We start from the raw sequence: 18,762 nt of genomic DNA on the forward strand, positions 1-18,762 counted from the left end.
CTATATGGTGGTCAGATTCCACAATGATCTTGTAGAGGGGAGAGCACTGCAAAACAGTCAGCCACAACTCTCCTAACTGCTGCCCTACGTCATTGTGAGGTTACTGTTTAGAGGATAGTTATGTCTATTTTAAAATTGTCTATCAAAATGGCTGCACTGTTTGATTAAGTATTATCTGTTATCCGTCTTGTCTCATACCTACATATTTTAAAAGAAGCATCCTGCGATTGGAGGCTGGACTCTCCTGATGCGGTTGTTTGGTACAATAACTCCGCTTTACATGGGTGCCTGTGTATGTGTAGGTATGTGTAATGTGTGTATGTGTATATATATATATATATATATATATATATATATATATGTATATGTATATTAATAAAATATGTTGGGAATTGTGTGGGTGTGTCTATACTTCCACAATCATTAGGTTTACCTATAAGTCCATGGATGGGAAGCTGCCTGGGATTACCAGAAACTGTAGGCGATATCCATATATGATGTCCACACATGTATATAATGGAGCAAACTTGTGGCACTCTAAGAATGCATCAGATATGCTGTATATATGCTAATCTCCTGGGCAGGAGTCTGACAGGTAAGCTTCCTTGGTTGGTACTAACTCTTCCTTTCAAAGAGATTGCCTTCTCATGCAACTATGTTTGTCCAGGTGTGCGTGTGTATATGTATAATATATATTCACATTCCTTGTATGAATATTTCCTAATAATGGGAAAACCTGTTTTAACCCTAACTGGGGGTATCACTATAGCCTAATGCACACTATGTCTATGTACAGGTACCTTCTCAGTATAGGTTCCAGTACTCAATATTATCTCAATAAAATGAGCTATAAGTGTCCCTAGGTTCTCTTCCTATCAGTACATAGAGAATCCAGGTTCTATTCCATCCTCAGGACCTAATTATTTAAATGACAACAGACTGCAGTTACTGCTCCTGACCCTGAAGGCCTACGGCTACCCGCCGAAAAGGCAGGGTCAGGTCTGGCTTGATTAGATTGGTGAGTATCAGGTAAATCCTTGGCCCTGGGGTTCACTTTTGAATCCCTCTCGTTGTGAACACTATAACTTTCAAGGGTCACTGGTGGGGATCCATCATCAAATATTTAATATTCTGTGTGTATCTTGACCTGTTGAAGGTCTTACTTAAATCCGCCTGTTAACTGATACGCACTTCACCATTATAAGTGATAATGTACTGATACACTAGCAGACTGTATTTGGAGTATATGTATAAACTCTAGATGTATACTCATCCCTACTGTTACATGCTCAGGTATAGAGTCCTGTTGTACAACCTTCTTGTCTCCTAACAATTTGCTAGTTTTCTACAGTATTTTCCCAGACAACATCGCCAGACTGAAGTCTGTGCTGTAGAGCATTGGTTCTTAGCCCACTGAACTACTCTCTATACCTGACGTGACGGGTTGCTGTGAGATGGAAAAGGTTAGTGACTTACATCTCGTCTAGAGGGCTTCTGGTTGCTCACAGGTAAGCGGTACCTCACTAATGCCTCGGCAGATGCTCCTATTTCATGCAACCTGACATTACAAGTCTCCCTTCCGCACCCTAGCTGCCATCCTAGCAGCCATCCGCTCTCGTAATCAGTTGGCTCTACTACACTTTAGAGCTTTCCTGGCGTGTGGGTGCATAGTTCCAACATTGAGAGTGCTCGCTTCTGCAGCACATATACTAAAAATTGAAACGCAAGGATGACACGCAAATTCGTGAAGCATTCCATATTTTTCACTTCTACTAGACTCTGTTGGGGTGATAAAGGACTGTAGCGCATCTATGGGCTATGGCACATCTTTACATTAAAGTGTGACAGTCATTATGTTCTGCGCAGGGAGCCTGATTCCTGTTCAGTATCTGTGGATATTTTCATCACACTGACAGGTTCCTGATGTGTACCTTTATGGTTATCCTAGCCTTGTTGTACGGGATGCTTCCCTATATTGGTAGCTCTCCTTGGGTGGCTGTTGCATCCGTGCTCTTTAACTGCCAGGGTATCCGAGTTGTTTTCATACTATGTTCGGACCAGCAGTTTGTACTGACTACGCACTTCCATCATGATGGCATGTCTGTTGTTTGGGGTTGTTGCTATGGTTTTCTTTTTAGGCCGGCACAGGGTGTGTGCCGTAAAGTCCCCATATGGGGCGCCCAATACACGAGTTTGAGACCCGCCCCAAGCGGTAGTGACACACTGCCAGTAGTCTGCTATGGGGAATTATAGCTGCAGGGTTTCAGTTGCTGTTTGATCCCTCTGTTTCAGAGTGGTTATACTGCGGTCTGACCCTCTAAAAGGAAATGTGTTTTCAATACTTTCACAGCCGCCTCTGCATCATACCCAGCGGGATCTCCATTGTTGAGAACTTCTATGGTTTAACCCTTCCGCTGGTTGTCAACCTGGTAGTACTTGGGCCTCGGCGATTGTTCGGTCTTGACTTTTGCCTCGTTGTATACTCCTTATTAGGAGTCTGTGGACAGGATCAGCTCTGTATCTGTAGATTGGTATTATATACGTATATCTATATGAATTCTGTCCAGCAGTGCTGGGTTGCTGCTGTCTGCGAATTATACAGCTTCCTATGTTCGACTCTAGTTTGGCCTGGGTCTGTTTTCAGCTGAGCTTACATTAGCCGTTATTACGTTCGAATTACGCTGTAAGTTGTGGAATTCTTTCGCTGTTCAGCAGGGAGTTCTGCTTGTCTCCTCTGCGACACTTGATCCTCAGCTCTTGCCTTTCCATTGGGCTTACAGTTCTTGGCGCTCCTGGTTTTCGGGTTTGCCAAAGGGTCGGCGAGTTCTCCGCGCTTCCCACCCGGGAGGTTGGCTTTGGGACGTCCCCACTGTCTTGAACTCCAGTGTCCCCTAGTGGATGAAGGAGAAATCAGGATTTTGGTACTTACCGATAAATCCCTTTCTCCGATTCCACAGGGGACACTGGACGCCCGCCCAGCGCTGCGTACCTGCTGTGTTGTTTGGTTCGTTATATGGTTGTGTGACTGCATGTGTTCCCTGCAGTGAGTTCCTCTGTTCTCCTTCAGTCGGTATTGTTCCGTTCTGTGGTCCTCTCCTTCTCATTTTCCTATTGTCCTCCGTCTCCTCTCGGGCTCAGTTCTTAAACTGGGGCTGATGGGGCATAGAGGGGGAGGAGCCAGTCACACTTCTAAATTATTTAAAGTGCCAGGCTCTACTCTACCACCGTCTATACCCCACTGTCTTGAACTCCAGTGTCCCCTGTGGAATCGGAGAAAGGGATTTATCGGTAAGTACCAAAATCCTGATATATCAGTAAACTTGATAACCAGCGCCAAACAGTGTTTGCAATCAATATAATTTAGAAATAACCTTATGTTCAATAAGGTACCATGTGCAAGATATTAAAGTGTCAGTGCTAGAAAGGTGTCTACAATCTGAAAATGCTGATGAAAATATAAATGCCTTCAAGTGAGAAGCAAGCCAAGTATGTAAAGTGCATCAAGTGCCTGTGCAATAAAGTGTGTCCAAAATTAGGTTACTAGTGTCAAAGAAGGGGTTAAAACCTTCTAATAAAATGTTTAATGTATCACATAAATCAGCTTCTATGGGCGCATGTAAACAATCTATGCAAATTTAAAATGACTTTATAGCTCATATATTAGGTACCAACAACAATGCAAGAAATTGAAAAGTTAAAAATACATTTATTTAAACTAATTTCATATAAAGACAAAAACAAATCACAGCAAAATTATTTAAAAAATACTGGCAGCCTAATTTGTATACTCAAAACATTTTATAAAATGTTTTGATAAAAAATGCAAAGATAAAAACAAAGTGCTGAGTGCAAGGTGCTTATCTTAATCAGAGTATGAGGTAGGTTCATGAAAGGTAAGGTTTCATCTGGCATTCAGACTTCTTCAAGTCTGAAGAAGCCCCCTTGAAGAAGTCTGAAAGCATAGAGACAGGAAATATAGGAGCTTACTGAAGTGCAACCTCCAGGCTTCCAGAGCACAGCCGGCACTGACAGCGAGGAAACTAATGGTCTGTAAGGTTACATGCTAACGCAAAGTGGAGCAAAGGCTATAGAGTTTCCACGCAGGGACACCATCCATACAGAGAAATAAAGATAAAGAACTCTGCTGATACACTTTTTAAAAGCGTGAATCTGGTACACATATCTAATATTAACTGTTACAAACAGTTTTTAAACTACTACACTACGGGGCGCTCACTCACTCTCTCTCTCACTCACAATAGGTTATTTTTGCAGGTTCACCTAACAATTTTCTGAAGAGCTGAGCTGCTGCCCACAGAAGGTGGTGGGAAGTGTAACCAAGTTGATCAGAGATGGTGTTATTTGCTGTAACTACAATCAAGTTAAGCCATTTAGACTTTTTACAAGTGTTGGCGCCCATACGCTAATTAACTTTGTTAAATAAATGTATATTTATATATAAACACCAGTGGTCTGTGAAGAAACCATTGCCAAGCTCTCAGACAAACAGTCTGCATGACATGTATTCTGCCCACCTGGTGTAATCTCATCTGCTTTTCTGAGATAAAAAATGTGTAAAATATATATATATATATATATATATATATATATATATATATATATATATATATATATATATATATATATATATGTATGTGCAAGAGGTACACCGGCACCAGCTCCTCATGAGTGTTCACTAGGGAACCCCAGAAACTAATTGTAACAGTGTGAAGAAGAGACTCATATAGGCAATTCTCAAATTCTTCTGATTAAGTCAGTGACACAGTGTCCAAAATCAAGTTTCCAAATGGAATGTCCGATATAAAATATACATCCAGTTAATATTCACAAATATTCCAATAAAAATATCTTCAAATAGAATTTTTTTGCCAATATTTTCTTTTGTGTTCTTGTTATACCCCAGATAAATTTGTCCTATACAGACTCTTTGTCTCTAGGGAGATTCACTCCCACACAGCGTATATGTGGAACAAAGAGAAATAAAGGTATATTGTGTAAATCCTTTGAATGGGTTAAAAAATGGCATGTGCAAAATGGACTCCTACCCATTAGGTGCAAGATAAAAAGTCTCAATGCAAGCATAGGTTAGTAGATAGCAACAACCCTGGTACACCAACCATCTTTAATCTTGGCTCTGGTCTCATCCTCTGGTAGGTAGCAGCTCCTCTACCAACGTGTTTCAACCAACTTTTGGTCTTTGCCATCTGTTTCTCTATTAGTATCAGTGGATTAATTCCACTTCAGATTCTTGGGTGAGGATTGTGGATACATGATTGAACTTCCTCAGCGCTCCACCCTGATGTTATAGTTCAGGAAAAAACAGAGATGATATTTTACCTATATTTTTGTTTCTTCCCTGGTTCTGTCCAGGGGAGCTTGATTAGAAAAAAAAATGGGTTTCCCGCAGGAGGGAAATATGGAAGGAGACATTGACATCTGAGTATACTCAATGTAACAATGTCCTGAAAGAAAAATTATCTCCCAAGGATCCAGTGTTCCCCAGTGGGTTCAGAGAAAATAATTTTATGAAAGAAATAAATCCTGATTTTGCAGGCATATCAGCTGATTTTCACAGAAGACAATGAACCTACCAATAGGTCTTTAGACCATGGTAGGAAATTAGAGCACCTGGAAAAAATCCATGTGAACCTGGAGAGAAGATATAAATTCCATCCACAGATGTGCTTTGTAAAAAAAGACTGGAGAAAAAAAAAAACAATCGAGCTCACTACAAGCAAACTAGTTTGTCTTGAGTTAGTTAAAGCTATGTTAGTTGTTCAACAAAATACAATTATAATCTTTCAACACAAAATAAAAAAATATAAAAAATATGGTTAAATTAGCTAAGAGTACAGAAGCTTAGACTACACAGAGAGGGGAAGCAAACTAAATACTTGTGCCAGAAGCCCATTTTGAGATTACTATTATTATTCTTGCATTTTAGATTTATTTATCCTTTGAAATATAGTTTAGTATGATTTTGAAATATTAGTATAAATTATTTAAAGGGAATTTATCATATAGCTCCAAGGCAGCATAGCTCTAAAGTTAAAACCATAAGAAATTAAAATGTACATGTACTTAGAACATTATTGCTCACCTTGAGGAGACAGCACCACAACTTCATCGTCCAGTGTAAGATCAATGACTCCAGCTGCAGCTTTTCCTCCCTGAAAATAAAGCAGGTAAAGTCAACAGGTAAATAAAGGGTATATGTGTAATGCAATATGTTAAGGTGACATGTATTAAAAAAAACAAACAAACAAAAAAAAAAAAACATTTTTAAGTTTACTGGTCAGGATTTTGTTTATTTTATTTAACATTTTCATTAGGGGTTGCCACAGTGAATGTCAACACGAAGTTTTCACTAGGTCTTGGCAGGAGATACTGTAATAATAACACTCTTCATTAGTAGCTGCATTGATATAATGGATTCAGCATATTTCACAGGTGAACGGCTGTTAAACAGAAGTGCTTAAAACTATTTCTTCACACAGATAAATTGTATTTATTTTGTTCTCTACATTAAGGCTGTTATAACCATCAGGATACACACTTATTACATAGTGTGCGACAGACTTAGATCATGTGGAGAATTGTCTGGTAGAATAAGCCCATATTGCTCTTCCTAAAAGCCAAAAACACCAAAGCCTAGGACCCATCGATTTAGGAGCATTAACAGGGAAGAAACACCACCTGCACTTTGTGGCCTTATTATTATCTGAATCCGGGGCAAAGTGGCCGCATCGCCTATGTATTTGGACACAATCATTCAAGGTCATTAATTCTGGCCCTGGTCTGCCAAAGTGTAAGCCTTCATAAAGCTGTTTGGATTAATTTATAACTGGCCTATTTACCCAGACTGAAACTAGAATGAATCTGAGGGAGGACCCAGCCACCCTGAAAATAAAATTTTAAGATAGCATTTTCTATCTGAACAATCTTTTGATTAGATAGCATCAAGAATGGCAATGGCTGTAGTTTCTGAAAACCGCACAATAGGGCAGCGATTGCCAACCTGTGGCTTTTGAGCCACACGTGGCTCTTCTGTTGTTCTGATGCGGCTCCCCTGCTGGCTCTACTGCCTGCCACTGACTGCCTCCTCTGATAGGCGCACAGCTCTTCAAAGGAGGCTTGTCCTTTGTTGCAGCCATCTGCTTCGCTCCGGAGGCATGTATGGGCGATGTGGTGATGCCACACTGTAAACAGGAGGTGGAGCTCAACTTGTGATTGAACCTGCAGCCATGAGGAGGACGTGGTCACAGGCACCGGAGCCTACCTACGTGACAGACAGTCGCAACATGGTAACAGCTGTGGTTTTATTTTATTTTGTGACATGTGGGGGGGCTGTATTGGCCCATGGAGTGGGATGGAGTGTGGGGGAAGTGACTGGACTGGAGTGGCCCGGGGAGCGAGGGGGGCTGTAGTGGCACATGAGGGACTGCTGCTGTTACACATGAGGGTCTGTTGGAGTGACATATGGGGGGCTGGAGTGACACATGAGGGGTTGCTGAAGTGACACATTGAGGGGCTGTTGTTACACATGAGGGGGGCTGGAGTGACACATGAGGGGGGCTGGAGTGACACATGGAGGGGCTGGAATGACACATGGAGGGGCTGGAGTGACACATGGAGGGGCTGGAGTGACACATGGAGGGGCTGGAGTGACACATGGAGGGGCTGGAGTGACACATGGAAGGGCTGGAGTGACACATGGAAGGGCTGGAGTGACACATGGAAGGGCTGGAGTGACACATGGAGGGGCTGGATTGTATTGTGTAAATATTTTTTGTGTATGTGGCTTTCTTAGTGTATTTTGTGTGGATCTGGCTTGTTTCAGTGTGGATCTGTTTTTTTCAATGTTTTTTATATTGTTCTGGCTTTTTCTTTCCCTTTAATAGTTACCTCCACGGTGAATGTGTGCATGCGCTTTTACATGCTCGTACAAATATCGTAACAAAGGCATGGCCTAGCTGCCCACGCCCCTTTTTTCACGTGCACCTTCAGCATGCACATATCATCGGCTCTTTGACATATCTACAGATATTTTGGGGCTTTTTGCCTCTGACTGGTTGGCCACCCCTGCAATAGAAGCATCCACCTCTATATCTCCAACAGAGGTTAGGTAAATAGACACTTAGAATATTATAAAATCATCTTACCGATGCATTGCTCTCAGAGCGCTTGCTTGCAGCAGTCTCTGCTGTCTGTGTCCGGTTGGTTTGTAGTTCTGCAAATTAGGTAAAATATGTTACATTGAAATACAGACATAATAATCCAGGTAAGAATAATTATTGTGTATTTCAATAGAAAACATGACTGTGGGAAATAAGAAAATCCAATATAGAGGATCTTTTTGCGAATAACTATAATAATTTGTAATACAGTGACTGTTGGTTGCAGTGGTTTTTTGTGCAAGGAAAAGTTTGCATCTTACTTAGAATACCCAGTAGGTAAAATACTGATTTAGGAGATTGCAACATAGATATAAAATCCTATAATGACCACTGATACTATGAATATTTACATATTGCTGCTATGCAACAGCTAAAAATAAAATGGGATGAAGTGGGCATCCCGACACTCAGAATGCAGACGGTCAGAATACTCGATCTGGAATCCAGCCGGTCATTAAACCCCCAAAAATCTGTAACATTTTTCATAGTTTCAAGACTCCAATAATATTGAAAAATAAATCTACCTACCTGATCTACCTCCAGAAGGTGATTCAGATGAGGATGAATTGTTAAATACAGATACGGGTGATTTTAACTGTGCTGTGTTCCGATTACTTGCTTGACTGTATGTACCAGAGATTCCAACAGTTGGCAGTGAGGGTCTGGACGATAAAGTAACTGAATGGGTTGTGGGAATAGCCTGTGCAGTCAGTGTGGAAGCAATCGAGCTGGCAGGGGAATTCCGCTGGATACCTGGGCTGGGCATTGAAGGACTATTGATTAATTTGGTTACAGGTATTGACACAGGTGTCTTTGAGAGACTGCCAACCGTGGACTGATTTTGTACTGAGATGAACTCAACACTGCCAGATTGCTTATTCGTCACCAGTGTCCCGGTTGTGCCTTGCAGAAGCTGTGGCTGGGAGGGCATTGCAACTGGAACATGTAGAATGAAAGGTAGGGATGAAAGAGTTGGCTGGGTGCTGCTGGTAGGCACCTGGCTGTTTCCAACAACTGTTGCAGTACTAGATGCAGGTAGAACTGAAGTAATAATTGGAGCAGAAGTAACCGATGTCATAGGTTTGGATTGACTGCTTAAAATATTTTGAGATGTTCCAATAGTTGAAGAATTAACTGTATAAATAAAAAAATTATATTTTCATAAAATACAGCTTAATATCAGAGTGAATGCAAACAATATGGTACAGCCTATAACCACTTTAATATTTGAATGTAATGTGTCTTTGGTCTATTAACAGCTACAATATAAAAATTTTACTTATTAGTAACTCCTACTTACTTTTCTGCTGAATTAGCTTCCAGTCAGGCGTTGCCCTGGTTTGAAGAGTGGTATTAACAGGGGATTGGTTTACAGGCAGCTGGGTGGTGTTTGATGTGCGAAGAGGTAAATTAGAAGAGCTTGGGACAGAAGGTGGAGCTACAATATTAAAACAAAAAGACCAGGTGTTACCAATATGCAGATGAGGGTCACAATGCAGCAAAAGTGCAGAGAATAGGTAACGCAGTGTTTTGATTTGCACATATATATTTAAATGTAAATGAAAACAAATATAACAATATTCAAACTATTCCAAATACCTATCTTAACAAAGAAGTGCCCCATTTACAGTCACATGCAATGTCTTACCAGCAGGTGAGGGCTGCACATTAGTTGTAGTAGTTTCTCCTACATTTCGTTTTGATTCTAACATTTGTCTCACAGTACCAGCAGGCCTGTGGAAGAGTGCAGGGATATCATGTTAGCAGGTATTGGTATATAAAATATTAATAAACGTTTCAATAGTCCTAACATAGGGTACAAAATGTGGGTTTCATCCTTTGGCATAAACAAGCATTTTACAATTAAATTAAAAAAATAGATTTTTACATTTACACTAAATCCTTTTTCAAGTTCACTGGGGGACACTCAAAGATTGGGGTGTAGAGGCACTGACACGAGTGCAGGCAATTTAAATTTGCACAGAGTCTAAAAAGGAAAGTTAAATAAAATATACTATAAGTGTACTCCCTGCTCTTCATTAGAAAAACTGGTTTCCTGGTATGCTAAAGCTGGGTACTCACTGACAGATACATTGGCCGATCAATTCATCGCCCAACATATCTGCTGGCCGCTGGCCAGTGTGTACCGACGTTATGTCGGTGAATGTCGTCGTTCACCGACATATCGCATTGGCTGTGCTGCACAGCCAATGGATAGATATATCTGCAGACAGATCTGTCCATCGGCAAGTGTGTACGAGCGGTCTGCAGCAGGGAGGGGGGAGGGACACTGCAGATATATCTGTATAGTGTGTACCCACCATAAGGGGTACAAAGTAGGAGGAGTTATAGACTTTAAATTTAAAATGCTAGCACTCCTGACAGAAGCTCTATACCCCAAGGTTCCAGTGTCTTCCAACAGGATTAAAGAGAAAAGGAAATGAAAAATTATATAAAATTAGAACGGTAAAAACACACTAAATAACCTCAGCAATTTATAAAATGACAATATATTGTAGATTCATGTTAAGTTGGTTGCTTATCAGTTTTTGTTTTTTTGTTTTTGCTAGGATGGTTCTTAAAAATAAAAAAATAAATGTTTTAGTGTGACAATATGTATCACAAACATTCACCATTATAATTGTTTGACAGTTCAGTTTTTAAAATTCCAACTCCAGCATTCAAGTGGAGATTGTTAGCATTAAACACATCATCATGATAGTATACTAAGATCATTAATGCTAAGCTGGCAGTTCCTACAGTAAAGGTGCCCACACACATAGCGATCTGCACACGATCAGCTGATGTGTACGATTTGTGTACGATTTCCCTTGAAACTCTCCCTGGCAGCTCTGCACATGATCTGCACACAATTTGGTGTCCAATCTTCAAACGATATCTCCTGCATCCAGACTTTCACAGTGCATCGGGTCCTAGATTGTCAGATCTGCCCTATTGCGCGGCAGATCTGAAGATGCTGTATGAGACCTGCGGGGACGCGCATCGCATCGTGAGTGGGGACTCACGATTTCCTCACAAATTTGGCCATATTTTACACGATCTGTCGTTCCCATGGAATCGGCCAGATCGGGTAAAATATCGCTATGTGTGTGGGCACCTTTAAAAGAACAATTTAAAATGATAAACGATATGCTTTATTGACATGGTTGCATCTCTAATTGTGGTGGTCACAATAATGTAGACAATCTGATGGAATGCACATCTGGTGGAGCAACTGTATCAGCTGGCCTCCATTCACTGCAAAACTTAGAGGTGTCCTCATACACATAGCCTTTCTGCGCTATATGGCCAGAGATTTGATTGATTTGAATTTAGCATCTTTGTTGCATCGTAATTGCATACAAAGTTACATATAGAACCCCTGCACTTAGGATTAGTACTTCTTATGCAATGGAGGTGGTATATCATCACAGATTCAGCACAACTCTGCGTGGCGCGATGCATGGCGGGACTCACACATTTATAGGCCCTCAGTATTTTGCCTTTTTACCCAGGTTAGCACCCGAGTTGCACATAGTTACTGCATCGCATGAAAGATCTAGTGTCCAGGGTAGCTGTGCATTGTACTTGTGTGGTATTAGTGATGCAAATAAGATGCAACTACAGAACAAGACTGTGTAGCGTGACACGGGCACAGCTTGGTTGTAAAGTCTATGGTGCATCAAATAAGACCATTAGTCACAATTTGAGCATTGCTGTATGTGGACACATCTGTATGCATGTGATCTTCATTTACCAGCATGGAACTGGCTGACAGATGGGACAATCAGACAGGTTTCATAACCAAATCATCCAGTCCATTTTTAGACGCCTGTTTCAAGTAACTCTCCCCCCCCCCCCCCACCAATCCCTCCTTAAGTTAATTTATCCAGGAGCCCTTCCTCTTGCCCCTAGCTCTTCTCTCAGTGCCCACTGACCGCAGCATTATTACATCTAGTATGTGATGCTTCCAGGCCCAGTAAATACTGACTGAAGCATTGTGGGTCAGGAACTGACATGCACTTTTGGTGTCTGTAACATGTTGCTGACCTGTGGACCCCCTCCCGAATGTGGGGGCCCTTAGGTGACCACTCCAGTCGCCCTGATTATACTCTGGCACTGGTTCATGCCCATACACTGACCAATAACCTGTGGTCAATTTAACACGGTCTACTGAACCACAAATATATGACTTAAGGAATGCTGTGGAGGAGGTTGGGCATCATGGTATTGCTATTAATGAATAATATATGAAAAGGAATTCACTTTAAAATTTATAGCAGAGGAGAGTAGAAGGATTGGGATGACATGTTTGCCTTCACATGCCCATTGAGAGAACCCTATTTTAAAGGGGACAGGCCAGATCTGAGAGAACTCAAGCTAGTCAGCTGAAAAGGTATATTTCGTGAAAGTGCTTGAACACAGATCTGGGCATTAAACAGGCTGAAATGTGGGAAAATTAAATTACTGCAAAATTATTTAAAAAAAAGGGGGGGAGGGGGAAGAAACAAGGTTTAAATGCCAAAGTTATCAGATAAAAAAAGTGACAAGTGGGTGCACGAGTAAGGATTCTAGTAAACCTACTTCAGGTACACTTTACAGCAAACCACATTTGGTTTTACAGAGTAGAAAATGATTGAAAGCTGCAGAGTTGTATTCGAGCTCACCTGTAGGCCATGGAGTTCGCAGGAAGTGATTCTGCTCCAGGTGCAGACATCCCTGGTGATGCTGGCTGGGTTACTGTGGTTTGCTTTTTAAATACAGAAGACACAAAGTTACAACTAGATAGTTCTGGTGATAAATCCGTACTACCGTGTTTCCCCGAAAATAAGACCTACCCTTAATTTTGTAACCCAGTCCAAATTAAGCCCTACCCCGAAAATAAGACCTACCTGAATCTCATTTTGAGCTGAGAACGCTGCAGAGACAAGCGTTCCCAGTCATGCAGTGCGTGGGTGATGTCATGACGTCACCCGCGCGCTGATAATCCTGTGCGGCCGCGCCTGATGGCTCATGTTAGATCCAGTCAGCGCGCAAGTGAGAGCGACATCCCAGACGGCGGCGAGTCAGGTAAGTGCACTGCAATAAGGGACACTGCTACAGGGGGGCCTGCAAGGGGGGGGGGGGCCTGCATAAGGGTCACTTCTACAAGGGGGCCTGCATAAGGGTCACTTCTACAAGGGGGCCTGCAAGGGGGGTGCCTGCATAAGGGTCACTTCTACAAGGGGGCCTGCAAGGGGGGGCCTGCATAAGGGTCACTTCTACAAGGGGGCCTGCAAGGGGGGTGCCTGCATAAGGGGCACTTCTACAAGGGGGCCTGCATAAGGGGCACTTCTACAAGGGGGCCTGCATAAGGGGCACTTCTACAAGGGGGCCTGCATAAGGGGCACTTCTACAAGGGGGCCTGCATAAGGGGCACTTCTACAAGGGGGCCTGCATAAGGGGCACTTCTACAAGGGGGCCTGCATAAGGGGCACTTCTACAAGGGGGCCTGCATAAGGGGAACTTCTACAAGGGGGCCTGCATAAGGGGCACTTCTACAAGGGGGCCTGCAAGGGGGTGCCCTGCATAAGGGGCACTTCTACAAGGGGGCCTGCAAGCGGGTGTCCTGCATAAGGGGCACTTCTACAAGGGGGCCTGCATAAGGGGCACTGCTGTCAATGATAATTAATATAAGCCCTACCCCAAAAATAAGCCCTATGGTGTTTTTTTGAGCAAAAAAAAAATAAGACAGTGTCTTATTATCGGGGAAACACGGTAGTACAATAAACCTTCACAAAAATGTAAATTATTCTAATGACTTATTGTTCATGACTTTCTTTCTTAGCAATCCAGTGCAGTAGCCATCAAACTTTCACTAGACTGAAAATCCCCGCCCAACAATGATCAATATTGTTCCGCCATACATGTGGTGTGAATAAATGCTAGATTATTTCTCAAACATATTTAATAAACATACATGTAGCTACATGCATGTTCATCTGCAATGTTCATCTGCAATTCAACTGTGGCTTCAAAACCTCTCTGCATGAATATTTACCTAATTTAGGCAAGGAATCCAGAATTGAGGCAATAAGAGAAATTTTGTACTTTGGTAAAATCCACATCTTTGCTTTCAACTGGGGGGCACTGTCACAACGGAGGGATTAATAATATAATTCTAAAGATACGCTCTAATCCCTGGTAAACATATCTCCTGTTCACAAATTTACAGAGCACCAAAGGAGAAAACCTTACACACAAACATACATACAGCATTGAACAATGAGCATAAAGTGTGGGAACACAGTTTCCCCCCAGAGAAATTGATTTATTGTAAGTACAAAAATTATATTTTCTCCTTCTTTCAATCTGGGGGACACCCCTATCATGAGAATGTTCCAAAGCGCCTCTAGGGAAGGGTAAGCTCAGGCAAACCTATGCACAAAACTTTTCATACAAAGCTAGCCTCTTTAGACACAACATTAAACTGGTTACATTTTGTAAACGTTACAGACAGAAGACCACTGCTCGGAGGAGACTCCATTCCTTACCACTCACTGATCTGGCAAAGTGAGTTGAGATATTTTCATGAACTAGAATTGGAGATTTTATCCACCTGGCCACAGTTTGTTAGTTGCTGGCCAAATTGCACAATGTCCAGGACAAGAAGAGAATTAGTCTTCCATACATTTGAACAACTACCCATATAAGTCTATAGAGACCTGAGCCAATCCAATCCGACCCCTTCCAGTGTCCCCACGATGCATGCACAGAGGGACTTCTGGGTCATAAACCCGGATATCCTGTCATCACAAAAGACAGCTCTTATAGAAAGAGCTGTCCTTTGCAATCGTAATCTCAATTCTAGGTACATACAGGTGTGTCCTCATACATCTAGCTCCCTGCATGTTAAACAGCCTTTCTAGTTGCGCCATGCTGTGACATGAGTCGGTAGCGCCAAGCGTGTTTTTGTGCGACTTTTTCCCTTCAAATGCGTCTTATTCGTATAGATGTATGTGGACATATCTGTACCGGTGTGATTAACGCCGGTATGTACCCAATATGTGGCGGGATGTACCACATCCAAAATGCGATGCATAGTACATACCGCCCCCTAAAACAACACTTAGGGCCATATCCAGTTAGCCGTGAAAAAGCGAAAACTTAATGTCAGAGAAGTTTTCGCACAATTCTCCTGTTTTGCCGCAAAATCTCTTGTCTATGCACGCTGCCATTTTTCGCACTATCCTATTACAAAAGACGCAAAAATGCATTAGTGCAAAAACGGTTAGAGGAGTAACCTGCGAAAAGTATAGCAAGATTTGGGGAAATCTGTCTGTAAACGATAAAAAGGCTAATTGACATAGGAAATCAATTAAGAAGTGTATTAGTGGACCTAATAAAAGTATTTGGGGTTCTTAAATTGTGTTAAATGGCTGTTTTAAGCATATTAGTGTAATAAAAATAAAGTTTATTTTGACAAAATAAATGCTGCAGTTAAATTGGGGGTTCATTAAAATGGATGTAAGTATATTTTTATGTGTCATTTTATGGCACTTATAATTTTTTTTTTTTAAAATACACCTGGTGCAGCCACCTGCAATTTTTAAAACACATGTCCCATCCATACAGCCCCCACAAAATACCAGACCCACTACTTTAACGTTAACCGCATTTTCCAGCACTTTTCATTTTTTCACCACAAAAATGACGTCATTATTGGCCAAATTCTGCTAATTAAAAATATTTTTTGCCTAATTTGTTATTAATGGGGCTGTTGGGGGGTTAGGTCCAATGGGTTCTGAAGCAAGTCCCCAAATTTCTAAGAAAAAAAAAAAGGATTTTGCTAATTTTTTCACCTGCTCTGAGATGGTGAAAACAGTTCGCCGTTTTTTTGTCTATGGAGAATTCACATATGCGGGAATAGGATTGCACAATACGCATTTTTGTGTGAAAAGTTTGCACCTGCGGCTTTTCGCGGCTGATTGGGTATGGCCCTTAGGGGAGATGTACTAAGCTCTGGAAAGTGAAAAACTACCAGCCACTCAGCTCCTAACTATCATGTTACAGGTGTTTGATAAATTACCAACCAATCAGCTGTAATTTTTCACTCTCCAATTTATCACTTTCCAGAGCTTAGTACATCTGTCCATTAAACCTCAGAGAAAGTCAGCCTCTTTTGAAAATATATAAACAGTGCCAACAAGACCTGTGACTTTAGAGAACTATATCTGAGGCCACTGTCAAGACTGCAAAGATGAAGTGTAAAATAATTTGCATTCACATCGAACACCACAAGCAGTCCATACCCTATCTTAGTTTTTAGCAGACACAGGTTTTCTGGCTTTTGACATGGTTCTAAGTTACTTCCACAGTCAGACGTTTGCCTGTCAGGATCCTAGCTTCATCAGACACGCTTAAAATCCAGACAAAGGTGGTCACAGTCTAAAAAGACCTTGAGACAAAAAGATCCTCCCTTAGCGGCCCTGGCATCAAATTTAGAATGTAAGCACACCAAGATTTTTATGGAAAACCTGGAGTACACTAAGATCACTGGAGCACCTTTTCACATTATATTCTTGAGAACACGAAGCATGGTTATTGGTGAAAACAGATGCACCAACCAAACATTCCTTGGTATGCCATAGCACATATGGGTCTCTGGTTCTCGAACAGAACCTGTCCACTTCAAGGTTGTGTCAAGAAACCATCTGTCCACCTCCAGTTAACTCACTCTTTCACCAGTAATCTGAACACCTCCAGATAAAGATCCAAATCCCCTGGAAGAATTATTTTTGTATATTACCTGGAACTAGTAAAAAAAACTGACTTTCCTCCTCTAGGTTTAAACTTAAAACTGGTCCCTTTATTTGACATGGAAGGGATACAGAGTGAAAAACTTTACCACATGTGACGAAAAATGGATACCTAGGGGTAAATTTACTAAGAATCGAGTCTGGGAGAGTTTGCTTTTTTTTTCAAATCGATTAGCTTCACCGAAACTCGGGTGATTTGTGGCTCCTGAGACTCTCAAATTTACGAAGAAGTGAGTTTAGCTGAGAGCAGAACGAAATTTGTCTCCTGAGTACCAGGTTTTGCAGGAGATTTCTCTCCTGAGTAGGAGGTTTTGCAGGAGATGACTCACCCGTGATTGCAATGTCTTCTCTCTGCAAATCTCTCCCGAGCAAGCAGCCTGAACATATCAGTGAGATATGTGTAAGCTGCTTGTGTTTTAACTAGGGGTGAGCGGGTTCGGATTTCTGAAATCCGAACCCCCCCGAGCCCCCCCGATCCGAGTCCGATACGAGTCAGGCTCGACTTTTCCCGCCTGACTCGGATCTGACATCGAGGCAAAACGTCATCATCCCGCCTTCCGAGTCTCGCGGGTTTTGGATCCTATATAAGGTACCCGCGTCGGCGCCATTTTCTCACTCGGCTGTGGACAGTGAAGAGGGAGGGTGGGAGTTAGTGCTGTGTAGTGTAGTGTAGTGTAGTGCTGCTGTTGTCCACTACTTCAAAGTCCATAGGGGCTGGCTGTGTTGTGCTGTGCTGCTGTTGTTAATAGGGGCTGTGTCCACTACTTCAAAGTCCATAGGGGCTGGCTGGACTGTGTTGTGCAGTCAGTTCTCCATAGGGGCTGTGTCCACTCCAAAGTCCTGTGCAGTGTCCCAGTCCTAAAGGGGTGCTGTAGTGTTGTCCAGGGGGTGCTCTGTCCATCAGGGGTGCTCCCCCCAAGTGCTAAAAAAATAATATATTTTCTGTGTTTGTGAATTGTGTGCGCAGTAGCCGCACGTGCATCAACAAAGTAGTGCCAAGCGTGCGCCTGTGTCATAAGTAAAGGGCCGGCTGGCTTGACCGTTAAAGGGTGCTGTAACCCCCGAAAGTACACTCCAGTCCAAACCAAAAAAAAATTATTTTCTGTGTTTGTGAATTGTGTGCGCAGTAGCCGCACGTGCATCAACAAAGTAGTGCCAAGCGTGCGCCTGTGTCATAAGTAAAGGGCCGGCTGGCTTGACCGTTAAGGGTGCTGTAACCCCCGAAAGTACACTCCAGTCCAAACCAAAAAAAAAATTATTTTCTGTGTTTGTGAATTGTGTGCGCAGTAGCCGCACGTGCATCAACAAAGTAGTGCCAAGCGTGCGCCTGTGTCATAAGTAAAGGGCCGGCTGGCTTGATCGTTAAGGGTGCTGTAACCCCCGAAAGTACACTCCAGTCCAAACCAAAAAAAAAATTATTTTCTGTGTTTGTGAATTGTGTGCGCAGTAGCCGCACGTGCATCAACAAAGTAGTGCCAAACGTGCGCCTGTGTCATAAGTAAAGGGCCGGCTGGCTTGACCGTTAAGGGTGCTGTAACCCCCGAAAGTACACTCCAGTCCAAACCCAAAAAAAAATTATTTTCTGTGTTTGTGAATTGTGTGCGCAGTAGCCGCACGTGCATCAACAAAGTAGTGCCAAGCGTGCGCCTGTGTCATAAGTAAAGGGCCGGCTGGCTTGACCGTTAAGGGTGCTGTAACCCCCGAAAGTACACTCCAGTCCAAACCAAAAAAAAAATTATTTTCTGTGTTTGTGAATTGTGTGCGCA

General features: G+C 42.2%; 1 protein-coding gene across 2 annotated transcripts in view; it reads right to left on the reverse strand.

The window, feature by feature from the left end:
• LOC148532273 (activating transcription factor 7-interacting protein 1-like) overlaps positions 1–18,762 on the reverse strand; it is a 178,510-nt gene that overhangs the window by 50,880 nt on the left and 108,868 nt on the right. For both annotated transcript variants that reach the window (XM_088468040.1, XM_088468039.1), the window contains exons 7-12: positions 12,866–12,948; positions 9,847–9,932; positions 9,499–9,636; positions 8,727–9,332; positions 8,184–8,251; positions 6,122–6,191 (exon numbers count right to left, since the gene is read on the reverse strand). In XM_088468040.1, the coding sequence (XP_088324166.1) occupies positions 6,122–6,191; positions 8,184–8,251; positions 8,727–9,332; positions 9,499–9,636; positions 9,847–9,932; positions 12,866–12,948 (1,051 nt within the window). The remainder of the gene's footprint in view (positions 1–6,121; positions 6,192–8,183; positions 8,252–8,726; positions 9,333–9,498; positions 9,637–9,846; positions 9,933–12,865; positions 12,949–18,762) is intronic.

Source organism: Taudactylus pleione, unplaced genomic scaffold (assembly GCF_031769625.1).
Source record: "Taudactylus pleione unplaced genomic scaffold, aTauple2 ptg000080l, whole genome shotgun sequence".
In the NCBI taxonomy this organism is placed as follows: domain Eukaryota; kingdom Metazoa; phylum Chordata; class Amphibia; order Anura; family Myobatrachidae; genus Taudactylus; species Taudactylus pleione.